This window comes from Ambystoma mexicanum, chromosome 14 (assembly GCF_040938575.1).
Source record: "Ambystoma mexicanum isolate Mex_15411 chromosome 14, UKY_AmexF1_1, whole genome shotgun sequence".
In the NCBI taxonomy this organism is placed as follows: Eukaryota; Metazoa; Chordata; class Amphibia; order Caudata; family Ambystomatidae; genus Ambystoma; species Ambystoma mexicanum.
The window spans coordinates 138,539,876-138,566,606 of NC_090940.1; the positions used below are offsets into that span (position 1 = coordinate 138,539,876).

The 26,731-nt window shown below is 48.1% G+C and overlaps 1 protein-coding gene across 3 annotated transcripts in view; it reads left to right on the forward strand.

The window, feature by feature from the left end:
• Positions 1–26,731, forward strand: part of PACS2 (phosphofurin acidic cluster sorting protein 2) — a 1,334,790-nt gene that overhangs the window by 834,022 nt on the left and 474,037 nt on the right. For 2 of the 3 annotated variants that reach the window (XM_069638734.1, XM_069638736.1), the window contains one exon: positions 12,223–12,303. In XM_069638734.1, coding sequence (XP_069494835.1) covers positions 12,223–12,303 — 81 coding nt within the window. The remainder of the gene's footprint in view (positions 1–12,222; positions 12,304–26,731) is intronic. The other variant, XM_069638735.1, reaches the window with a different exon arrangement.

Below are 26,731 nucleotides of genomic sequence, written 5' to 3' on the forward strand. Positions count from 1 at the left end.
CTCCCCGAATGCGTCCACACCCTCCAGTGCCAGTCCCCAGTTGAGGACAGTCTTCCCTCCGTCAGCCACCACACCGGACCTACTTGTGGCGGGAGTCATCCAGCCAGACCCCGCAGATGTCGTCGCAGGGCGTCCTTCACGGGCTCCGCGCAGGCTCAGGAAAAACAGGGGAGACGCACGGGCGATCCGACAGTCGCCCCCGTCAGATCCCCGGTCCACAGATCCAAGACACCAGCAGGGAGCTTCCGCGTCCACCAGGTCTAGGCGGGCCACACGCGGACAGGATGTGTATTCGTACGCGGCCCCTCCCCCCGCGGCTCCGGATGGGTAGCGCGCGGAGCCCGCAGGCGGCCAGCGACGCGGCCACAAGCCGCCGGATTTTCTGGGCGGTGTATCTACCTCACGGTCCGGTGCCCAAGCCCCAGTTTTTGATGAGTGGGGGCCGCGACCGTCCGCCACACAACGGCGTGTTGATCGTGCTGCTAGGGCGGTCCTGAGCAAGGATGGTCGGGCTTCAGGATTGATCGAAGCCGGAGCTCACGGGCTAGTCGGCCATCTTGTCGTGCGCTAGCCACGCCCCCTATAGCCATAGTTAAAGCCTCAAAGGTCCGGTGCAATCTTTTTCATAATCTCAATTGGAATGGCGTCAGACGGAGAGGAGGATTTGATCTTTTTAATAGCTTTTAGTACTTCTGCTTCTGTAAAGAGGGGGAAGGTGGACCAATTGACTTTTTTCTCTAAAGATGTAGCAATGGGAACCTACTAGTATTGTCAACAGGCACAGCTAGTGATTTGGCAATAATATTCCGGATATTATCGATTTTAGTGAGAAAGAAGTGGGAGAGACCATCACATAATTGAGTAGGTTTAACCCTAAAAGTGAGAGAGTCTGAGGATGACTGTGATTTAACAATGGAGAATAACATTTTTGGCTAACACAGGGCCGTTTCGATTTTACTGGAGAAATAGTTTACTTTGGCAGATTTAATGCATTACCCAAATTGACCTTTTACAATTGACCTTTTGCACAATTGACCTAATTATAGTAGTCCTAATTGACCTTATGCACAATTGACCTTTATATTATTTTAGTTATTTTATATATGTATTGGGTTGGTTTTGGATTATAAATAATATAAGGGGATTGGGTGGAGGGTTGCAGGGGCTTTTGGATTGGGTGGGTGTGTACGGGGGGTTTCCCCCCACATACATGTCCTAATTGACCTTCTAAATTAGGTCAATTCTCCCGAGGTCGATTGTGAAAAGGTCAATTAGTATACAAAGTTTTAATATCTGCCAAAGAAGTAGAGGCAGGATTTATAGGATTCTCTAAGAAGGGGATCGTAGTATTTGCACAACTTATGTTCAGTTTGCCTTACCTTCTGATAAGCTGCTTTAAGTTGATCAGAGAACCATGGCTGCGAAGGCAGTCTATGACGTATCAATTTCAGAGGGGCAAGATTAACAGCCGTGTCTTGAAATACCTGAGACAGCAGTGACCGATATGTAGGCGATACGGAGTTGCATCTAGAAGTAATCAGTGCGCTAAGATCCTTAGTATTAACCGAGCACCAGGAGCGTAACAGTACTTTAGGCGCTGGGTGTTTAATAGGAGGATCAAAGGACTTAAATGTGCAAGATATCAAAAAGTGATCTGACCAAATCACTGGTTCAATGGCGGTAAGGCTCAGCAAAGAATCTTTGGAAAAAATCAAATCAAGGGTGATACCCAATATATGCCTCTGCATAGGATTCTCTCTCCTACATTCAAGGTTCTTCGTCTCGGTATTCACATTTCTGCATATCAAAGGGGCGTGTTGCTGTATGTACACAGCTGAGTTTAACTGGTCTCTAGCATTACTTTGAGCCAATAATAGAGAAATACTGTCCGTCTTAGTTGTAGGCTATGCAGTCATAACATTTGTTTCTTCGGTTCCCATATAGGCAGAAGTTGTGCCACAGAGGGGAGTCACTTTCAGTGAGGTCCGCTTTCCCTGACCCCTAAGGGGGTCTTGCATAGCAGGCAAACCTCCCTAGCCTTGAAGGGGTTGATCCTCCCCCTGGGGAAGAAGGGATAAATTGCCTAGATTTGTCACACCGCAGTGATAACCTTCATCACATTCGATTCCTAGCCATTTAGGTTTTGGAAGCTGTGATGATGATGCTGCTTGCGGTACACTGATCGTGTGCAGGAAAACGATCATATCTTGAGTGTGCTGACAGTGTATCCATTATTTACTTTTGGAGGTTTGTATTGTGCTCGGGCAATGCATTCTGGTAGTAACATTACAACTACATTACATGAATTCAAGATGACATTAGCTAAAATCCAGTATGTGAGGAAAATCATATCTATATATTTGAAAGTGTGAAGGATCAAATGTGCCTTTTGTAAGAAAGATTTTATTAAAATGAATGATCAGACTCTGTTAAGTTCACCCTGTGTCATGAAGCCATCCTATGTGAAATTCGACGGTCTGTCGGACCATGGTCCCTGAAGCTGAGTTTGTCATTGTTATTGTTTCTTCTTTTGATTGTTCTGCTCTCTCCCCACCACTACCTTTCCCTGGCATTTTCCCCCCTCCCTCTTCCCTGAACGGTAAGTAATTGCTGAGGAGGAAATGCTAAATTCCAATAAACAAGTAATGTTAACAAATTACTGCCCACTTTTCTCACTTAGTCACTCTTGATCTTTCCCTCTTTAAAATATATAGGTATATGATGTTCTTTACATGCTGACTTTTAGCCAATGTCATCTTGAATTCATGTCATGTGCTTGCAGTGTTACTTTGGCTTTACATGTAAAGAACTGCAACAACCAGAATGCAATGCACTCATGTGTCTGAACAGCTTATACCGGACATGAGCCATCTTTAGATTTCCGTAAATTCTCAGGCTCCATTATAGATGCCCTATTAAATGGTCTTTTACGGTTACCTGCTTTTTGTGATTTTGCACAGCTATGAAGCGGCTTATGCATGAGGAGATTACCTCTGCAGTTCACCATAACAGCCAACTGTACCTTTCAAACTTATTGTGCGGCCCATTGTTGATATTTGGCCTGGAAATGTATTTAACATATGCAACTCGGAAACAATGAGTGACAGGATGCTAAATAATATCCTGCCGCCACATGACCGTGCTGAGTTACTCAGCTTCACAGACCTGCACTTAAATGGGCTCCGTCCATCCTCTATTGGCTGGCCATGTGGGAGAACGCAGTCCCCTCACTGAATCACTCGTATATACATTAACCTTGTTTCGTGGTCAATAGAGGTCTTCAGTGTATTTTTGATAAATTCATGTAGGCAATTTCAAGGCAGAGATGGGGTGAAGAAAGGAGGCAAGGTTTTCGGAGTTGATACTGTGTCCCATTTCCACTTTCAGAGGTCAACACACTTCCAAAATGTGTAAACAACTGGTATTCCTCCTTGAGAATCAGTACTGTGACGAATCAACGATATTCGTCCCTTCTCCCTAAGGGGAAGCCTCCCCCTTTGAGGCTAGGGAGGTGAGCCCACTCTGCAAGACCCTTCTTATGGGTCTGGGCAAGTGGGACCTCCCTGGGAGACTTCCCCTTAGGGTATATGGACTCCCTTTCCCGTGTGGAACTTCCTAGACCATCCACCATAATGGGATTGCCAGATGTAAAAATCAAAGTAAGCTCCAGGGACTTTGCTGAAGACAAAACTGAAATATCCCATATCCCAGTGTGCATAAAAAGGAGGATATGTCATTTTAAAGGGAGGCTTACATTTACCTGAGATGAGGAGGCTGATGCGAGAGAGTACGCTGAGTAGAGGCGAAGCACGACCAGAGAGAGTAGAGCATAATCATGGGAAGCTTACTGAAGAGGTGACGCTGAGAGGAGCCTGTGACCTTTGTAGGAGTCCTGGGTAGCAGAGGGGACGCGAGAAGCTCAGCGTTTCCGAGGAGAGAGCAACAACCCTTATCCCTGTGGTGTTGTGACCACGAGGACTTCGTGGTGGGCAATCTGCCAGTGGAACAGCACCAAAACCCCCAAGCGAGAGTGTCCACGAGAGACCCTGCAACCATAGTCCGATGCAGTCGCATTAAGGAAGAGAACCAAGTGAGAGATACTGACACCAGAGAGGAAATAGAGAGGCGGAGTAGAGGAAGAGAACCCCAGTGAGCGGTGAGCCAGAAAACGTTCCCCTGCAAACATAGAGGCAACAGGGAGAACAGGAGTACCCGGAGGCCGCAGGCATCTCTATGTAAGAAGAGAAACTCGTCCCAGTGAAAGTGACAGGATATTGAAAATAACGCCAGCAAAGTGGAACTGTAATGACGTAACCATGAGAATAATGAATAAGCCTGAGGGTGAAGGTATTAAGGAATCGATACCAAGAGAAACTGGTGTCTGTGAAAATGGCAAGTCCCTAAATATAAAGCTGCAAAGTTGAACTGTATTAAGGTGATCCTCGAGAATAGTGACTAAACGTGTAAGAGAAGTTAAGAACTGGAGACAAACACCCTGGAAAGAAGGATGGGAATCTAAATGGGAGCTGAAGTCCACCAAAATAGGAAAGCTAAGAAGTGAACAAACTGAGGCAAGTCAGCAAAGGGGAAAGATCACGTTGCTACAAAGAATAGCCAACTTGAAAAGACCAGAGCTACAGAGATCAGAAAGGCATATACACCTGGCAGAAAATATAAGAAAGAGCATTGCAAAGCCTTGTGAAATAACTATCCCAAGAGGAGAGAGCAAACCCAAGTACATTATTAAAAGAAATGACTACAGGACCTTGTTCAGAAGGTGACGAGAGACTGTCTAAAGATATCTTACTAACAAGAACTATGAAACAGATAGACATTGCCATAAGAGAGCAATTGGAGAAGGAAGAGACATTTTCCTAGTATAATTTAAGTTAGTCAAATAGTGATAGGGTCGGTTATAATTAGTTTTGGACAGAGAACATTTTCATTTCGGAATTCTGACAGACAAGCACTTTAAGGTATGTATATAGGCAGGGAAACCGCTATAGGGAAAGATTGGCCATAGTCTTATTGTTTGAATAAACCACACTCAAAATGTCCTTCAAATGTCTGGCTGTTTCTTCTGGCCCGCCACAGTATTCATTTTATTAATTTTTCACTCATGAAAATCTGAGTCATTGTCTGATACAAGCGCGTTAATGCACTGAGCTAATTTATTAATTCACTAGGTACTGTTATGGCAGCAAATGCTTCAGTTTTATTTCCTTGGTTTTCAAACTTCACCCATTAGTAGTTGGTGCAATGAGAGGACATACCGAGACAGGCATATAGTGTGCACAGAGGTCTAGAGTCTTCAGTTCTTCCACCTTAGCATGCCTGACCGTTCACAAACCGAAAGGAAAATTTCTGTTTGAAGAATTGAAAATACAGTCTTGTCCACTGCTCCCATTTGTGTTGTGGAGAGACCTATGGTTTGCATATTCAAATGATTACAACTTCCTCTACATCAACGGACAATGATTGACCACTCGAGTAGCAGGAGTCTGCACCATTTTGTAGAGCTTGGCGATGTGGGCCAAAAGTCACACATCTATATTTTTGGACTAAATTGCGACACAGACGATATATATCTCAATACTGTTTGAGGGTTAAATGCTCAGTTGTAAGCCGCCAACTACATGTGAGATGTCACAAACACCTTAATTTATAAGACATTTATCAAAATAAAGTGCAAATACATGGTTCCTCTTCCTGTTTGAGAATACTCACAGCTGTGTAAATATCAAAATGTAAATAGAAAATGGTAGTATATGTAATGTGTATACATAGATTTCGATGTTAATGATATTGTTTCTATATTGATTTTGATAATACATCGATATATCTCCGAAACTCGATATATCGCCCAGCCCTACCATTTTGATTTGGCTGGTCCATGAAAGTTATACAATCCCAATCATTGCCATCCTTCATAGGTGTATGGTCATTAAGAAAAGTCCTAAACTTAAAAATGGCAGCTCAAAGTACCAAAAAAGCATGCATTCAATAAGGTGGGTTCACAGCTAAGTATGTAAAAAGAAGCAAAATGTCTACAAGGCCTGAAACAACCAATCTCTCCATAAACAACCCCAAAATCTGTCTCTGTGCTCTTCACCTGTTTGGGTGAAACAGGCTTGCTCAACTTTGGAAGATGTTTCATTTTTGGGACGCTACCTTTAGCTCGGGACTTTCTGAACGTGCGGCCAAATAAAAAGGTCTTGTAGACTTTGGGTAACGTGGGTACTTCTGACAAATGGCTCCTATCGTCTGTCCCATCATTAGAGGACAATATCTGTCTTAAAGATCAATTTTTGCTTATGGTTAAAGTACTCCAACCTGTTATGTTACTGAGATTAATACCACATCAACTGGTTCCTACATTAAGGATTTATTTTATGGTATTTTCTGTGACAATCTGAATTGGCAGCATAAGACAGTTCACCTCCTACTTGTCAATAATTGACTTGAGAACATGTTTTCGAAGGGATTGTGTCCTCCGACGTATTCCTCATCTTAGATATCTCCTTCCAGCTCTGCTGGCCTCGTAAAAATTTTTCTCTCTAGAGGGCGCTGCGCGTCGACGTCCTTCGAGTCGATGTCCCTCGACAGCCGCCGTATCGACGCCATCCTGGCTATAAAGGCCGCGTGCAGCGCCCGTTGCTCAGTTCCGTTTTTCCGCGTGTACTCAGTGCCTCGGAATACCGTTGCTCAGTTTTGTCAGGTTAAACCTATTTACCTCGAGTTATTCGATCCATACTCGATGGCTTCCTCGTCGGAACCGACAACTCCTCGATCCGGCTTCAAAAAATGCCGAAATTGTGGGAAAAAGATGTCGCTGACTGACCCTCACAGAGTTTGTCTGTGGTGTTTGGGAGCTGAACACCATTGTTCGGAGTGCGAGGACTGTATGTCCATGACAGCTAAGGCCCTGAAGGAGCGTAGGGGGAAGCTGGAGAAAGGTAAGACTTTTAAAGCTTCTGCTTCGTCAACGTAGTCGAGACATTCGTCTCCTCGTCACCATTCGCGCTCCAGATTTCGGAGTGGGTCTCATCACTCCTCGAGATCGAAGCACTCGAAGAGGAGACGTCGAAGAGCCCCTTCTCCGTCTTCCTCTTCCTCTGTTTCACCAAAGAGAATCCCGTGCCCCACGAAACATAGTTCCCGGGCTGAATGGGAGGAATTCCGCAAAAATATGAGCGTCTTCGAGAAAGCGGCCTCGACCCCCTCGAAGACTGCCGAGAGCGATGCTCTGGTCGAAAGACCCGAAGGTCAAAAACGCCGCGAGTCGCAGTACCCGGCGAAGGAAACCTCTCGAGCGCGTCACGAACCCTCGAGCAGGACTATATCCTCCAAACCTTCCTCGAAGGTTCCGTCGACGCAAGTTCCGTCGAGGTCGATGTCTTCGACGCCGTTGTCGAAGGGACCTTCGACACACGAGTCTGTCGACTCGACGCCAGCTTCGACACCGTTGTCGACGCCAGGAAAAGTCACGGTTACGACACACCCAGTGTCTATCCCCAGGTCCTCGACGTCGATGACGTCGAGATTGTCGAGTAGAATCCCAATTCTGTCGAGGTCTTCGAGGCCTCCGCCTTTGCTTTCGACGCCACGCTCGAAGCCTTCGGCGTCAACGACATTGACGTTTTCGAGGACGATTATGACAAGTTCGGCACCCTCTGCCTTGGAAATGGGGTTTACACCCTTTATAAGTTCAGAACAATTGAGAACTATGTCCTTAATATTGGAAGATGGTGAATTGTCTGAACAGGAAGACATATTTGAGTTGCAGGGACCTGTAACCCCAATTAGAGAGGAATTTTCCTCTGAAGAACGCAGGTTAAAGGATCTTCATGATTCCTTACATGAGGCAAGTGGGTTAGACACCTCCCCTGAGGTGGAGTTTGCTAGGCCAGACCCGGGGGAGCATGCTGAAACCCCCTATAGAGCCTTAATGGCCAGGATCACAGAGTTTATGGGATGGTCTGCACCTTCACAATCTTTCCAACAAGATGACGTCACGGATATTCTTGACAAAGGCCCACAGGAGGATCCTGTGGTGCCTTTCCATAAAGCTCTTCAGAGGACGATCATGACAAACTGGGAAACCCCAGATGTCGTACCAGTAGTAAATAAAAAACTGTCTACAAAGTACAGGGTATCCTCTATGGACCCGGAGTTTTTGTCTGAACACCCATCCCCAGAAAGTCTGGTCGTACAGGCAGCATCCTCTACCGATGTCAAGACGGCTTATCCTACCGTCCCACACGACAGGGACGATAAAAAATATGATGCTATGGCAAAGATTCGCTTTGTTGAGAAAGTCTGGTTTCGCCCCAGATGTGCAAGCCAGGCTCTTGAGCATGCCATTCGATGGCTCTTCTTCGTTCGGGAAAAAGGCAGATGACAGTTTAGACAAACTGCAAACTTCAAAAGCAGCAGCAAAATCCCTAGGAGCTGCAATCCGTCAGACACCTTTTCGTCCCACAGGAACCTCTGCGAGGGGCAAGTCCTTTCGCTTCTACTCAGCATTCGGAAGAGGTAGAGGACGACCGGCTCAAAGGGGACAAAGAAGAACTACCCGAGGTGGGCGAGGTAGATATTCAAAAGCCGCAGCAACAGCAGGTGCCTCTTTACCATCGGCATCTGCATCAGCCGCCCCAAAACCACTCTGAGGACTTCCCTCACAGGACACCTGTAGGAGGCAGGTTGACTCAACATCTGGCGGTATGGCAGGCTATCACGTCAGATGCTTGGGCATTGGAAACAGTTGCCCAAGGTTACTGCCTACCTTTCCTACGTATACCTCAGAGTCATCCACCGGGGGATCAGCTCTCAGAAAGCTCCAGATCCACTCCTCTTGCAGGAAATTTTAGACCTGCTAGAGAAAGGTGCCATAGAACCGGTACCTGTAGCGGAGAGGAACAAGGGCTGGTACTCCCCTTACTTTCTCATTCCGAAGAAAGACGGAGGACTGAGACCCATCTTGGACTTGCGAGAATTGAACAAATTCCTCAGGAAAGACAAATTCAAGATGGTCACTCTTTCTCAGATCCTCCAGGCCCTTCAGTTCCAGGACTGGTTGGTATCTCTGGACCTTCAGGACGCTTATTTCCATGTGCCTATCCATTTCAAACACAGGAAATACCTGAGTTTCGCAATTGGCAACTCTCACTATCAATTTCGAGTGCTGCCATTTGGGCTGACCTCCGCCCTGAGGGTCTTCACCAAGTTAATGTCGGTAGTGGCGGCAAGTCTAAGGAGGGAAGGGATTCACGTCTACCCCTACCTGGACGATTGGTTGATCAGGGCTGTTTCTTCGGAACAAGCTCAGATCCAGCTAAATCATGTGTGCCACTCCCTTCACAGACTGGGCTTCTCCCTCAATTTAAAGAAGTCACAAATGATACCATCGCAGAGACTCCAGTTCATAGGAGCGATCCGGGACACTTCCCTGGGAAAAGCCTCGCCACCAGAGTTGAGGGCTCAAGATATTCTACAGATGGTTACCAAGTTCCAACATGCCCAATGTCTCCCAGCCTTCGACTTTTTGAGGTTGCTAGGCCTCATGGCATCCTGCATTTTCCTAGTGCCAGAGGCTCGCCTGAGAATGAGATCTCGCCAGTGGGCACTGAGGACTCAGTGGTCACAATTCTCAGGGAGAATGACAGTTCGTCTTCAGGTTCCCGACAGAGTAGCTTGAGACCTTCAGTGGTGGGCCTGTCAGGAGAACATTCTGAAAGGAGAACAGTTTTGGCAACCCTGGCCGGAGATAACAGTAGTCACGGATGCCTCACTCACGGGGTGGGGAGCCCACGCCAACGACTTGACCATCAGCGGTCGTTGGTCTCCATCGGAGTCCAGACTACATATCAACCTATTGGAGCTGAGAGCCATCAGACTTGCGCTGAAGGCGTTCCTGCCAGCTGTACAAGGGAAACACGTCCTGATAATGACAGACAACATGGTGGCCATGCATTACCTCAACAAAAGAGGAGGCGTAGGATCACTACCCCTGTGCAGAGAGGCGATGCAGCTCTGGTTTTGAGCAATCCAAGAAGGAATCTCTCTATCGGCAGTTCACCTAGCCGGAGAGAAGAACTTGACAGCGGACGCTCTAAGCAGGCAGAGCACAGTCTCCCACGAGTGAGAGCTAGCTCAGGAAGTCCTTCAAGAGATCTTCGCCCTTTGGGGAACCCCTCAGGTAGATCTGTTCGCCACCAGCCTCAACAGGAAATGCGATCTGTTCTGCTCAAGGGAATTTCCCCTGAGAGGAGCTCTGGGAGACGTGTTCATAGTGGACTGGGGGTTTCCGCTTCTGTATGCGTTCCCACCGGTCCCTGTCATTCCTGAAATGATCAGGAGGTTGAGAAGATTCCGGAGAACCATGATCCTAATTGCCCCGGATTGGGCCAGGAGAATGTGGTACCCGGACCTTCTAGACTTGTTCATCTGCCCTCCAATTCGACTTCCACTCAGAGAGAACCTGCTATCACAGAAGGGAGGTCAGGTTCTCCATCCAGACATCAAAACCCTCAACCTTCACGCTTGGCTTCTGAAAGGCTGAGGTACAAGGATTGGGACCTCCCTGATGATGTTATGGAGGTGTTGCTTTCGGCAAGGAGGCCAGCAACAAAGTCTTTATACCGCTGCCGTTGGAACAGATTTTGCAGCTGGTGTAGAGAACAGAATATCGACCCTTTTTCATGTGGTACACCAATGGTCTTGTCCTTCCTACTATATTTGGCAAATTCAGGCCTTCAAGTTGGCACCATTAAGGGCTATCTCGCAGCGCTATCCATCTTTAAGCGCACTGCGGAAGAACCGTCCTATTTCAAGTTACCTTTGGTAATACAATTTCTTAAGGGGTTAACCAATGTTTATCCCCCAAGACCATTCCAAGTTCCCCTATGGGATTTAAACTTAGTCCTAACTTTCCTGATGGGCACACCTTTCGAACCACTCCATTCTTGTTCGTTAAGATTCCTTACCATTAAAACTGTTTTATTAATATCACTTACATCTGCTAGAAGGGTGAGCGAATTACAAGCTCTTTCTTGTAAACCCCCTCACACTATCTTTCACAAAGACAAAGTTGTCCTGCAAGTGAAGCCTAATTTCCTCCCAAAGGTGGTTTCTGAATTCCATATCACTCAGAAGATTACCCTACCATCTTTCTATCCTCCTCCTCACCCGGGGAAAGAGGAAGAGAGGTTACACAGGCTAGACCCTAGAAGGGCTTTAAGTTTTTACATCAGTAGACTAGCCAGGATAAGACAGGCAGACCAGCTGTTTGTAGGTTACACAGGTCACAAGCTGGGGTTACCAATAACTAAGCAGACCATTTCCAGATGGATCATTCTAGCCATTCTGGAATGTTATAAATTGGCAGGAAAAGAGCCCTCTCAAAACCTTAGGGCTCATTCGATCAGAGGTATTGCAGCTTCATCGGCCCTCAAGAGGTGTGCCGGTTAAAGACATTTGTGCGGCCGCTACTTGGTCGTCTGTCCATACCTTTACACAATTTTACAATTTGGATTCCTCCTCCAGTCAAGAGACTAGGTTTGGAAGGGCTGTACTGCATTCTATTCATCAATAGAAGACAGCATGAAGTCAGTACTCCCCCCTCCAATAATAGAATACTGCTATGGGAGCATATCTAAGATGAGGAATACGTCAGAGGACACAATCCGTTCGAAGAACAAGTTACTTCTTACCTTGTAACATTCTTTCGACGGGATGTTCCTCCGACGTAATCCTCATCGACCCTCCCATCCATCCCCGCAGTTCTACTTCCCTTGTTGTTGCAGCTTACGCTCCTTCAGGGTGATTAGTTTAGTCCAGAAAGCATTATTGTGGGCTACAAAACGGAACTGAGCAACGGGCGCTGCACGCAGCCTTTATAGCCAGGATGACGTCGGCGTCGATACGGCGGCTGTCGAGGGACATCGACTCGAAGGACGTCGTCGCACAGCGCCCTCTAGAGAGAAAAATGTTTCCGAGGCCAGCAGAGCTGGAAGGAGATATCTAAGATGAGGAATACGTTGGAGGAACATCCCGTCGAAAGAACGTTACAAGGTAAGAAGTAACTTGTTCTTCTATTGTATTGCTCTAGCAGGTTTTCTCTCCCAACTTTTCACCTTGCGTCAGCCCCATAGAGTTAAGTTTACTGTATTGTCAACTGCCTACCATTGACGTGTTTGTCCTCACTTATTTTTATTTTCTTAGGATTTGGATGACGATGAGTATGACATGGGGAAGCCAAAGAAGCAGCGGAGATCGATAGTAAGAACGACGTCCATAACCCGGGTCGGTGGAGATTCGTTTTACTAACGGGGGGAGGTGCATGCTGGGTTGGGATGTGCTTTTGGTACTTGCTGAAAAGCTTTGTTTGGATTCCTATAGAAGACAAATTTCCTTTTCTCTTGTATACTGTTGATTATAAGGCGGGAAACCCATTCCAGACTGGAACAACATAAAAACAATGTAGACAGCCAGAGTTCCTAGGGCCTCTAGACCTTTGTTTGCCTCGCCCAAACTTTTTGATCCAGCAAGGGCTCAGAGCGGTCTCACCTTGATCCTGTCAACATTAAATATTGGGGCTATTCACCCCTCTGAGGCAAGCCTAAAAACTGCACCCCCACTAACCATATTCGAGGACCAAAGCAAATATGGGACAATTTGGATTGAAGAACCAACGATAAAACCACCACACACCCACAGCCAAACAGAAACCAACTAACCACCCCCTCCTTTTTCCACACTGGCATACCTCTTACCCACTGCACGCGCCCAAAAGGACCAGCAAAACTACACACAAAAACACACAACCACAGCTAATCACACCACAAATCCAAACCATTTCAAACAACGTAGACGCTGGATGCCACCCCTCCGGAGACAACAAACACAGTTCCTCCTGCTTCTATAGGCATCAACAGAAGAGCACAACCGCTATCCTTTCCCGACTAACGAACCCCACCCACTTTTCTTACAGAGCCACGTGAGCACCTGGAGACCATGGAAACGGTAGCAGTGCGCGATATAAATCATAATAACTTAACTGCAAAATGTTGCAACTTCACCCATTAGCCCTACCATCCTTTCATCATCGATGCTTGAAGTTTGACTACACCAGCCCCCTTGAACAAAGTCAGAAAATACATGAAACTAGAAGTTACCCTACAACTGCAGCATACAATGCTTTATCCGAGAGGTCTTTGATATTGTGGAGAACCTTAATGGTCACTTCCCTGTAAGGTTGTGGGCTCAATTGTCTCATGGTAAAGTTCTGCTATTTATTTTCTTATTGTTGGTATAATATGGTTACAACTAACCTTGTATACTCTTAAAATCGCGAATAACCAAAAATGTATATAAAACACGTGATCAAATTCATCATTGCCATGAGTCGATCTAATATCCCAACCTGACCCTCAAAAGAATATTCATCAACAATAAAATGCATCATTTAGCTATTTCATTTCAAAATAGTCTCCAAGGTTCAATCATTCTCCAGCATTGGATCTTTCATGGATTCACATGCTTAGAATATTCCCTGTCGACAGACTTGGAACCCTCGGTAAGCTTGTAAAGCCTTTTCCCGTAGGAAAACGTTAGACACTTTTCTGTCCTATCTACGTCATTTTGGGCTGCACACGCACGCCCCACTAGGATGTAGTGGTATAAATGCCCCGCCCCGCGGCTCCCTTCAGATTTCAACCGTCTCCAAAGTGGGAACACCTTGTGTATTGTCTACTTCGTTAGGTTGTGCTGTTGCGTTTTTTTCTCCTAATGTCGGGGAAAGCACTGTTCCGCCCATGCGCTACGTGCGGACTAAAGAAGATATACGAGGGGGACGGACATATTGACTGCATTTACTGTATGCACCCTCATCACTCGGCTGACAAGTGCGACATATGTAAGGGCTTCTCCCAGAAGACTCTTAAGGATCGGATCGCAGACTTGTCGCATGGTTGAACGACGGAGCGGGGGCATACCCGCCTTCGGAAGTGGGCTCCACATACAGCGCGCCCTCGGTGTCAAAATCTTCAGGGACCCCGCGCCGCTCATCGTCATCGGAACCACCGGTACAAGAAGTCGCGACCGGTGGACAAGAAATCGTCAGTAGGCCATTCCAAGGACTCTTCTTCGAAGAAGGCCTCTTCATCCTCATCTTCAGCGAGGAAAGACAAAAATCTAAATCCTCCTCGGGCGATCGCCATAGATCGACCTTGAGTCGAGAGACAGAGAAAAGCAGGTCGAGTTCGGAAAAGGCGGGAGCAACGCATAAGCCTACGCGACCACCACCGTCGTCGACAGTTGGGAAGTCGTCATCTACTTCTCTGCCGCCATCGCAGTTATTAACCGGTCCTGGATTGCAGGTGATGACGACGGGGCCCACTATTGCTTCGGCGACGGACACCCCTCAAGAGGCCCGGCGTCCAGAGGTCTACGACCCAATTTTGCTGGACACTCTTCTACAGCAGGAGGCTTTGTCGGTATCCTCGGGAGCCGAGGGTGAAAGGATAGCTGCCCCTGCAGACCTGGGGTTACAACTTACCACACCTTTCCCTGGGAGCATTCTGGGTTCTACCCCCCCTGCTCAATCCGCAGTCGTTTTTGTCATTGGAGGTTTTGTCCACGCTGCAAACGCTGCTGAAGACACTGGATGACAGACTGCCCCGAACAACTCCGGCCAGGTCGGTCGTCGACGACCCGGGCCCGTCTTGCCGCCTTCCACCTTCAACCCCCGAGGCAAAGCCTCCGGTGGCAAAACGCTCGGCCCCACGCCACGAGGAAGGGGAACTGTTGGAGTCTGAATCAGGCAGCAGAGCGTCGTCGGTGTTCTCCCTTTCCCCTTCCAGAGATCCGACTTGGGAGTCGGATGTGGAATTGGAAACCCTGAGGAGCCCGACTCAGCCGTCTCCCCCAGACGATATCTGGTCATTCCACAACATGATGGCCAGGGCTTGCACGGAATTTGGCCTGGCCCAAGAGGAAGAAAAGGACTGTTTCTTTTCGACCACATGGGTAAAAGGAGGAGGTCGGAGTTTTCAGTGCCCATCCTAGATCATGTGTGGAAGGAAGGTCTTCAGACCATGCGTCACCCTTTCTCAGAGCCAGCAATGAAGGGTCGCCTAGAGAAAAAATTCAAGGCCCCGGACTCTACTCCCAAGTGCCTTTCCTCTCAACCAACACCTGACTCTGTGGTATCGGAGGCGGCGGCGAGAAAGGCAAGGGCTCAACACAAGTGTACGACCCCTCCGGAAAGTGATGCTAGACTCCAGGATGCGTTCGGCAAAAAAGTCCTGTCGGTAGGTGCTACCACAGTGAAGGAGGCCAATTCGCTCGCCATAGTTGCTAGATACGACAGGGAGATGTGGCATCGGCTGGCGCCCATACTCGAACACCTTCCAGATGAACATCAAAAAGCAGCTATGTTGCTGGTCAGGGAAGGTGAGGAGGCTTCGAATCACGCTATTAACATCGCGGTGGACCTTGCGGAGTCGGGGTTTAAGCAAGTTAACAACGGCGTAGTTCTCAGATGACAGGCATGGCTAAAATGCACCAACTTCCGACCGGAGGTGCAGTACAAGGTACTGGATATGCCGTTTGAAGGAGACCCCCTCTTCGGCGAGAAGGTCGACGAATCCCTGAAGGGCATGAAGGAGGACTCGGACACGGCGCGTTCCTTGGGGGCCCTCCAGAGTGATCAGAGTTTCTGGTCTTTTCGTCCCTTCAGAGGAGCATCGGGGAATTCCAGATTTTCATCGAGGGACCGATCCTTCGGTAGGCCAGCATATTCCTCTCAGGGATACAGGCGAGCTTAGCTAGCGGCTAAACGTCGCCGGAACTACCAGGCCCCCAAGAAGAGAGCAAGTTACTCGTCGTCGACGAGGGATAAACAGAGTAAGGACCAGCAATGACGGGCATTGGAACGTTCTGGGGGGCAGAGTATCATGTTACATCAACGAATGGGAGCGGATAACAACAGATCAATGGGTGTTGGACACTGTAAAATACGGTCATTCCCTGCAATTCAAGAGCAACCCTCCGCATATACCACCGGCGTGTGTAGCTCAATCCCATCTGAGCGTGTTGCTGCAGGAAGTAGCACTTATGCTACAAAAAGGGGCTATAGAACTGGTCCCGTTGTCACAAAGGGGTCAAGGGGTTTATTCCCGATACTTTGTGGTGAAAAAGCCAGATGGAAAGTGGTGTCCCATCCTAGACCTGCGCGAACTAAACAAGTCGCTGAAAAACACAAAGTTCAAGATGCTCACGCTCCAGGAGGTGATCAGGTCAGTTCAAAAAGTGGATTTTCTGGCGTCTCTGGACCTGCAGGATGTGTACTTCCACATACCGATGTGTCGACGACACAAAAAGTACCTAAGGTTTGTGGTAGGGTGGACTCACTACCAGTTCACAGTTCTTCCCTTTGGACTGAAATCTTCCCCCAGAACGTTCACGAAATGCCTGGCTCCGGTAGCAGCCTGGCTGAGAAGACAAGGCCACCATGTTTACCTGTATCTCGACGACTGGTTGTTGAGGGGGTCCTCCCCGGCGTCAATGCACAGGAGTCTACAGGACACCATGAGCCTCTTGCAATGATTGGGGTTTGCAATAAACTTCTAAAAATCCTTGTTCACGCCGTCCAACACCTTGGTGTTTCTGCGTGCACAGTTCGAGACCCAGTTGGGGTTAGTCAGACCATCCCTCGACAGGATCACCAGGCTCAGTCAATTGGCAAGTCAGTTAAAAATCAATTCCAGGCTGTCGGTGAGAAAATATACATCAATCCTGGGAGCTATGGCGTCCTGCAATTCCTCTGGTGCCCAACTGCTACCTTTTCATGAGGCCAGTGCAACAGTTTTTGGCGGACCGTTGGACGCAGGTACAGGGCCTCTGGTCGGACAGGCTGACCGTCGATGACGACGAGCTCCTATCAACTCTTCGGTGGTGGAAGAAAGTTCAGAATATTTCCAAAGCGGTACCCCTACAGGAGCCGGGGTTCCAATTCACCGTGGTGACGGACGCGTCCCTAACTGGCTGGGGAGCGCACATAGTCACTCTGCAGACACAAGGCCGTTGGTCTCAGAAGGAATCTCTCCTGCACATCAACGTTCTGGAATTGAGAGTGGTCCGCTGGGCCCTTAGGGCGTTCCTGCCTCACATCAAAGGATCCGCAGTGAGAGTTCTGATGGACAACACCACGGCAATGTTTTACTGAAGGAAACAAGGCGGCACGCGATCCAGAACCCCCTCCATCGAGGCTCAGAAAGTGTGGCACTGGGCTCTAAAACACGATATATCCATCGTAGCTCATCACCTGCCAGGAGTGAGGAATGAGCAGGCGGACTCGCTCAGCAGAAATATGAACCAGATTCACGAGTGGGAAATAGACACCAATCAATTGTCGAAGGTCTTCGAAAAATGGGGGCGACCTCAACTGGATCTCTTCGCCATGAAGGCGGACAGGAAGTGCGAGGTGTACGCCAGCAGGTGGCCACAGGAAGATTCGGTGGGAGAAGCGTTTTCCTTCCCGTGGACGGGCAAGTTCCTCTACGCCTTCCCTCCGTTCCCTCTGATATGGAGAACTCTGCAGTGGATACGCAGGTACAGGTGCCGTGTCATCTTGATAGCGCTGTGTTGGCCGAGGCAACCATGGTTTTCCGACCTGCTTTATCTGTCAGCGGATCGCCCGATAGCGTTCCCGAAGGTTTCCAACCTCTTGTCCCGTGACGAAGGGACGGTGTGGCATCCCAACCCGAGCAGCCTCAACCTCACAGCGTGGCTCCTGACTTTTCAGAATTTGATGCCTTGAACATTCCCTCGGACTGTCGGAAGATATTACAGGCTGCGCGGGCCCCGTCCACCAACAAGTCTTACAGGTGTAAGTGGAGGAGATTCTGTACGTGGTGCCAAGGACAGGCTGGAGTGGAACCTCTGAGGGTTACTCCGGAACAGATTCTCCCATATCTACTACATTTGGCAAAGTGGTTTGTCTTTTTCATCACTAAAGGTTCATCTGGCGGCCATCTCCAGGTTCACAAGAGGGAGGAAATCAACGCCCTTGTTTAGTGACAGGTTAGTGAAACACTTCATGAGAGGTTTATTCCAGACGTTTCCCCCGATTAAGCGGTTTCCACTGACTTGGAGCCTTAACATGGTACTTGCAGGGTTAATGAAACCACCCTTTGAGCCGATGGCCACGTCGTCGATGAAGTTTTTATCATGGAAAGTGGCTTTTCTAATAGCCATAACATTGGCTAGACGGATCTCAAAGTTACAGGCATTGGTCATAGACCCTCCATATCTCAGATTTTTCAAAGACAAAGTGGTCTTGTCAACGAGTCCTCGTTTAATCCCGAAAGTTCCTACGACTTATCATAAACATTCATCCATTGTCCTGCCCACCTTCTTCACGACTCCCTCATCAGCTGCGGAAAAGGTCTTGCATACCCTGGATGTCAAGAGAGCTCTAAATTGTTACCTTCATCGAACTCAACAACTTTGATCTACGCAGCAACTCTTCGTTGCATATGGGCCTTCGACAAAGGGGAAGGCAATTTCAAAACGAGGACTGGCCCGATGGGTCTCATCGACGATTGCTTTCTGTCACTCAAAAGCGGGGAAACCGCTACAAGGACGTGCGAGAGCTCATTCGACGACTTCGTCGTCAACGGCATTGTGGGCAGGGGTTCCACTGACAACATTTGCACGGCGGCGGCATGGTCAGTGCCCCATACATTCACCCGCCACTACTGCCTCGACCGACAGCATGCGGACGAGATTCAAATGGGACGAGCTGATTTACGACATCTTTTTCAATAAGGTAAGGCCGTCTCTTTGAAGAGGGTCTATGCTGGTTTGGATATCTATTTGTATAGATATATAGATAGATATAGATATAGATAGATATAGATAGAGAGAGACACGCATGGAGGTAAACGCGTGTGTTTTATGTATGCTTTTTTGGCTTATATAAATGTCACTCGGTGCAGTACTGTGGCATATTGTTAGTTTCGAATCCTATTTGATTATGATTCGCCTTTTTGCAGGATGGGGTGGGTGATGGGTTGCATTTACACCTCCATTGTTTCAAGTTCACTGCTGTGCATTCTATTCTAAGCATGTGAATCCATGAAAGATCCAATGCTGGAGAAGGGAATAGTTTCTTACCTGTAACTCCATTTCTCCAGCATTGGTATCTTTCATGGATTCACATGCGCCCTCCGGCCTCCCCAAAATGCAATCAACTTGTAATTTTTGTTTCACCCAGTTCCACTTTGGAGGGATCAAAATCTGAAGGGAGCCGCGGGGGCGGTGCATTTATACCACTACGTCCTAGTGGGGCGTGCGTGCACTGCCCAAAACTACGTAGATAGGACACAAAAGTGTCGAACGTTTTCCTACGGGAAAAGGCTTTATAAGCTTACCAAGGGTTCCCAGTCTGTCGACGGGAAATATTCTAAGCATGTGAATCCATGAAAGATACCAATGCTGGAGAAATGGAGTTACAGGTAAGAAACTATTCCCTTAACATCCATAAAACCTCCCCATCGCTTTTGCTGGTGCAGAACATGCCTAACAAAGTACAGTGGAGTACAAAATCGCACTTTGTAGCAGACCTAGTAATCCCCCTCCATGTTCCCGTTATTTCATATGATGGCAGTAAATTAAATCTTAGGCGCATATAGTCCGGCCGGCCCTAGGACTTGCGGGACCACGGGTCAAAAGTAAGTGTCGGGCCCCCTCCAATTTTCACACGTATTGATGTCATAGGAAGGGACACAAAATGCATACACGTTGTAAAAATGCAAAGATTTTAATTTAAAACACTGCCATGCAAGGCCCACAACAGAATGTGCACATCATTTGGCGGGCATTCTGACTTCTTTGAATGGAGCACGAATGATATAGTTTTACAGTGGACTTACCTTCTGAATTGATTGTTGACCATGGTCATGCTGTGACTGCAGCGCTAATGGTCGGTGCTTAGCTGAATGAATGAATGAATGAATGAATGAATGAATGAATGAATGAATGGAGGGAGGACGGGTGCAAGCACCAGAGAACATGGTTTCTTCTTGAGTGGGGGGAGATGCGGTAGCAGGGGGCTCTGATGCTTTAGGAGATCTGGAGGATACGCATTCATTCTGCTCATACTCCATGGGTCAGATGCCTGCGCCCCCTTCCCCCGCCCCCCTGCCTCGACCGGCTCTGCATAGTCCATACGTTTGAGAATAACGGAGGCTTTCAATTTAGCCTGGATAACGAACAGGTTTTGGTCCGTGTAGTATTTTTATTCCACTGAGATGGCTCTGTGTAAAACTGCTAACATGCGTGTCACAATCTTCTTTATTGTATCTACAATGTAACCTCTAAAAAGTCGTACATCCTCATCAGAATATTCAACAGCCAATCGCTTCAGCCTAGCTCCGCAGTTCTCTGCTAATTTAATGGATTGTCTATTTGAGTCTTCTGGGAGTGTTAATTTGTACTGTAAGCATAGTACAGACAGAGCGCCCACCGTTAATCCTGTGCCGAATAAACTAAAGGACCATTTACTGGAATCTGTAAAATGCGGTCTCTGGATGCCACACAGAGTTTAACACATTGAGCCTTTTCATGGAGCTGGAGCAGTAAAGTGGATGCCTGAATGATTGTATTCCCCAGTGTAATAATGTGTTTATTATTTGAACCACTCAACTACTTCATGAGTTGGTTATTAGGCTTCAGCAGAGAAGGTGCCTCTATTCTCTAAGTAGGCCAAAGCACCTCTGCCTCTAATCACTCTCACCCCAGCATGGCACCTGAAATGTCATGATCTCATTACACATCCATCCGCTGCCCAGGCAGAGCGCCGAGAGTTATTGAATTCCAATGAGGCTGCGCCACGAAACCATGCTTCTGGCGCCACCTAGTGGTTGGTCAAAGGTCGAACTAGGCTCCCGATGATATAACGTTTTGCTGCGCATGCCGGGCGCCTATGGCTTGCAGGAGAAAGTGGCGCATTGTGCCCTCGCCCCGAGTAATCGGCCCATAGTCAGTGGAGGAGGAGGAGGAGGAAGAAGAAAGGGAAACATGACAAATGGTGTGGGTAGGGAGACGCAGAAATAGTAGAGACGCACAGAACTGACCTCGGGAAGAAGGGAAGGGCCTGTGGTAGAGTAGAGGGAATGTGATTGTATACGTGGTGGTGGTGGTGTGCATTAGTAGGCCGTGCATACAGCTGATGCTGACCCTATAAGGAGGGAAAAGGAGAACGTGTGGTAACGCGCATTTTCCAGTCAGCACGTTTTTCGGTATCTTGAAGGAAGTGAAGGAAATTGTGGAAACGCGCTCTGCGTTGGCTTGACATTAGCAAAGGATCTCAGTTGATTGAAGGCTTGATAATTGTTAAAATTATTTTAAAAAAAACTGGTCGAGTTAGTGGCGGTCAAAATCAAAGAAGTACGTTTGATATTCCCTACACGTCCCTCTTTCTTGTCCCAGCGCTTACTTTTGAGGTACAAACCTCCACCCATTTTCCCATCTGGAATAACTCCACTAGTGTTGGCGCTGGTCATTGAGCTGTATTTTCTCGGATCCGGCAAAATAAGTCTCTCCGGATCGCGGATTTGGGAATGCCATTTAAACTCCTGATGGTTTTTAATGGTTTTAATTGGTTTTCTTGCTTTGCTGAATCCGGGATGCGGCATTGACCCTCGGGGGAAAAAAAGTTTACTTACCCCCTACACCACTTGAATGTCTGCTCACAGCCCATGTTACTATGCCTTTTAGGATTGCACTCTGCAGAACATTTTTGATCAAGGTGTGTAGGATTCAAAGGTGTGCATCTTTTATACTTTGTTTGAACCATCATAGGGAACACTCCTCCCCTGTGTATTATCCATGTGTTAATCTCTTGAATTTAAAGGGGCTTAGAAAAATCTCCTGCGATTTGCAACCCTTGCGCCGGTCAATGCTGGTGGGATCCCACAGTTAATATTTTCCATTTCCAACACTGCTTGGTGTCCCGTAAGGCCTTATCCACCCGGACTCTGGTGTAGGGCAGAGCTGAAGTCTCACATTAGGAATCCTCTCCCTGCAGAGCTTTGCTGGGCAACAGTATTTGCGACTCCTTTTAGCAGACACTGCCTAAAGAGCGAGTGGATGCTCCCACAAAGTCCCTGCTGACCGAAGGCTCCAATGTGTGTCCTTGGAACCCTGGTAGGCGCTGCAAGGGACTCTAAGACGTGCCCAAATGGAGACCCTCTCTGCACCCGGGCACAGGGGTGGCGACGACTGGTCAAAGCTTCAGCAGTTGCATACTCACGGAGGAGAGTAGCGGTTCCCGGCTCGCTCCCGGGCCACTGCACTTTGCTCATGGGAGATCATGTTGGCATCACACCGACATATGGGCAGGGCATACAGGCTGCGCATGAGGGGTGTGCCGGCAATTCCAAGGCCGCAATGAATGCTGTGATGAATCTCCACTGGAGACCACAAGCACATGGTCATGACTGGCAGGTGCCATGTTATTTTGGGGAGCAGGATGTACGAATCAAGCTCATTCGCTTCAGAAAGGGCCTTTACTATGCCAAGAGGCAGACACTTTGTTTCAGGTTCCAACACTACTGTTAAGAGTCTGTGGTGTACCGAGTTTCAGAAAATAATCTGAAAAGCGTAATCACGTGGAGAAGATGGCTCCACAAGTTCATTATCCTCAGAGAAAGAAGGTGCTTCCCGCTTGCTGACGGCGTGAACGGTTTCTTTGCAGGTCCTGAAAGGGGGAGGGGTGTGTCTGCTTTTCTTATAGTTGATATTGCTTCTGTGGGGTGTGAGTAAGAGGGCGACAGGGATACAGGGAAGATGTGAGACAACGGTAATGGCATACCGCTTGTATCTGGATGGAATTGAAACTTCCAGCTTGGCATATTTGTCCTCCAGATCCTGTGATACTGATGAGCGTACGCCTTGTAGCTGCATTTAATTTCCTTTTAGCCTCTAGGCTTACAATGCCTTTAGATATTTCCATAACCAAACACTTGATGCATGGAATGTTTTGAATACAATTGAACCGCGGGCACTGCTCTGGGCCACCTTCCACACCACTGTTTTTTTAGCCCGTCTGCATCATTGCAAAAGGGGTCCTGCCATATGCTAATCGGTCAGGTGCTGCCACCAATGGCCGATGCCAAGCCTGAACTGCTAGGCCAGTTTCCCTCTGCACAGAAACACAAGAAACCCCAGACATGTTCCAGCCTCGCAAACAATGGTTTGGAAGGTTGCCCAGAGCAGTGCCCGGGGTTTCTATTTATTGAAAACCTTCCAGCCATCAACTTTTGGTTTTGCTTCATATATTTGCAGGCATGTGCAGAGTGTCTAATCTCCCTATCCATGCCCACCTTTTACTGCAATTCATCTTTGTTTTTAAGAAAAATGCCTAATACCCGCCTTTATCAGAAATCACTGTAGCAATTAACTCTTTTGAAGGGATTGTGCCCCCCGACGTATTCCTTATCTTTGATAGATCATCTCCCAGCTTGCTGGGCTCGGATAGATCTCCCAGCTTGCTGGCCTCGGAACATTTTTTCAGTAGAGGGCGCTGTGCGTCGACGTCCCTCGAGCCGATGTTCCTCGACAGCCTCCGTATCGGCGCTGATGTCATCACGCGTATAAATAGACTCGCGCAGCGTCCGTTGCTCAGTTCTGTTTTTCCGCGCTTCGTGGGGCCTCGGAATATTGTTGCTCAGTTCTTCAGTCAAATATACTTCATTATCCCTCGTGAATACCGACTCGTACTCGATGGCTTCCTCATCCAAACCGACGACTCCATGGTCCGGCTTCAAAAAATGTCGAGACTGTGGAAAGAAAATGTCGTTGATGGATCTGTTTGTGGTGCCTGGGAGTCGAGCACCATTGTTCGGAGTGTGATGACTGCATGTCCATGACGGCGAAAGCCTTCAAGGAGCGTAAGGGGAAGCTCGAGAGAGGTAAGGCAGTTAACTTCTTCGAAAGTTTCCTCGGCGGAGTCGAGACATTCGTCTCCTCGCCATCACAAAAGACATTCTCGTTCTAGGTCTCGAAGCAGTTCCCATCACTCTTCGAGATCCAAGCATTCAAAAAAGAGATGTCGAAGATCCCCTTCCTCGTCTGATTCCGTTTCCCCGAAAAGGATCTCCTGCCCCGCAAAACATAGCTCTCAGGCTGAGTGGGATGAATTCAGGAAAAAGATGCTTAGCGTCTTCGAGAAAGCGGCCTCGACCCCCTCGAAGACTGCTGAGGGTGATACCCTGGGTGAAAGACCCGAAAAATCAAAACGCTGCGAGTCGCAGCACCTGGCGAAAGAAACCACTCGAGAGCGTCACAAACCCTCGAGTAAAGACAGAGTCGCGTCTTCGCCGTCGTCAAAGATCCCTTCGACGCACATGTCAGTCGAGTCGACGCCATCTTCGACATTGAGAAAGGACAAACCCACGGCCACCTCACAGCCAGTGGCCATACCCAGAGCCGCGATCACGAGAATGTCATCGACAACCTCGAGTAGAATTCCGATACTCTCGAGTTCATCGAGGCCTCTACCGCCTTTCTCAACGCCTTTTTCGATTGGCTCCGAAGCCTTTAACGTCCATGTCGACGTTTTCTCAGCCAATCATGACAAATTTGGCCCCTTCTGCTCTGGAAATGGGATTTATACCATTTTCAAGACCTGATCACTCCAGAGTCTTACCTTTTTATGAAGAAGGGGAGGATTCAGATCAGGAAAGACCTTTTGAGTTGCAGGGATCTGCAACTCCTGTACCAGAGGAATTTACCTCTGAGGAAGGTAGGTTGAAAGACCTCCAAGAATCCTTACAGGAAGCAAGTGGGTTGGACACTTCCCCAGAAGTGGAATTTGCCAGACCAGACCCATGGGAACATGCTGAAACCCCTTATAGAACCTTGATGGCAAGGATAATAGAGCTTATGGGGTGGTCCACACCCTCACCTGCTTTTCAGCAAGACGACCTCACAGACATCTTGGTCAAAGGTCCACAGGAGGATCCGGTGGTGCCATTTCATGCGGCATTACAAAGGAGAATATTGGCAAACTGGGAACCACCTGAGGTAATCCCGGTGGTTAACAAAAAATTATCAGCTAAATATAGGGTGTCTTCTGCTGACCCTGAATATTTATCCAAACACCCAACTCCGGAGAGTCTGGTTGTTCAGCCAGCTACTTCATCAGGTAGTAAATCAGCTTACCCTACTGTTCCACAGGACAGGGATGATAAGTGATATGATTCTATGGCCAAAAAAGTCTTTTCCGCATGTAGCATGGCGTTGAAATCCATCAATGCTACTTGTACGCTCGCAAGGTTCAGCCGCACACTTTGGGAGTGTGCTTCATCAGCGGCTGACTGCCTCCCGGAGGGAGAAGAAAGGGAAGCGTTCCTAAACATCATAAAAGATGGTAAAGACGCTATGTGCGAATCACTTCAAACTGGCATTGATGCTGCTGACAGCATCAGCAGGGCCATCGTGGCAAGTACAACAACCAGGAGATTTGCTTGGTTGCGGAAGTCTGGTTTTGCTCCAGATGTGCAAAGCACACTCTTGAATATGCCCTTTGACGGCTCTTCCTTGTTTGGTAAGAAGGCGGATGACAGTTTAGAAAAGCTTCAAACATCAAAGGCAGCTGCAAAATCCCTGGGAGCTGCAATCCTTCAGACACCATATTGCCCCTCGGGAACCTCTTGGAGAGGTAGGTCCTTTCGCTTCTATTCCGCTTTCGGAAAGGGCAGAGGACAGCCGGTTCAAAAGGGTCACAAAAAATTCACCCGAGGTGGACGGGTTAAAAATACAAAAGCCGCAGCAATAGCAGGTGCCTCTTTACCCTCGGCATCTGCATCAGCCGCCTCCAAACCGCTCTGAGGACTCTCCTCCCAAGACACCAGTAGGGGGCAGGTTAACTCAACATCTGACGGAATGGCAGGCTATTACGTCAGATGCTTGGGCATTGGAGACAGTTGCCCAAGGTTACTGCTTGCCTTTTCTATGCATCCCTCAGTCATCCACCGGGGAACAGATCTCTGAAAGTTCCAGATCCGCTCCTCTTGCAGGAAATTGTAGACCTGCTAGAGAAAGGTGCCATAGAACCAGTACCTGTAGCAGAGAGGAACAAGGGCTGGTACTCACCCCCCCTTCCCCCCTACTTTCTCATACCGAAGAAAGACGCAGGACTGAGACCTATCTTGGACTTACGAGAATTGAACAAGTTCCTCAGGAAGGACAAGTTCAAGATGGTAACTCTCTCTCAAATCCTTCAGGCCCTCCAGCTCCAGGACTGGCTGGTATTTCTGGACCTCCAGGATGCTTATTTCTATGTGCCAATCCATCGCAAACACAGGAAATACCTGAGGTTTGCAATTGGCGGCTCTCATTATCAATTTCGAGTTCTGCCATTTGGGCTGTTCTCCGCCCCGAGGGTCTTCACCAAGCTAATGTCGGTAGTGGCTGCAAGTCCGAGGGAAGGGATCTACGTCTACCTCTACCTGGACGATTGGCTGATCAGAGCTGTATCTCCGGAACAAGCTCAGATTCAGCTAGATTAAGTATGCCACTTCCTTCATAAACTGGGCTTCTCCCTCAATTTAAAGAAGTCACAGATGATGCCATTACAGAGACTCTAGTTCATTGGAGCGGTCCTGGACACTTCCCTGGCAAAAGCCTCACCACCAGAGGTGAGGGCTCAAGATAGTCTGCA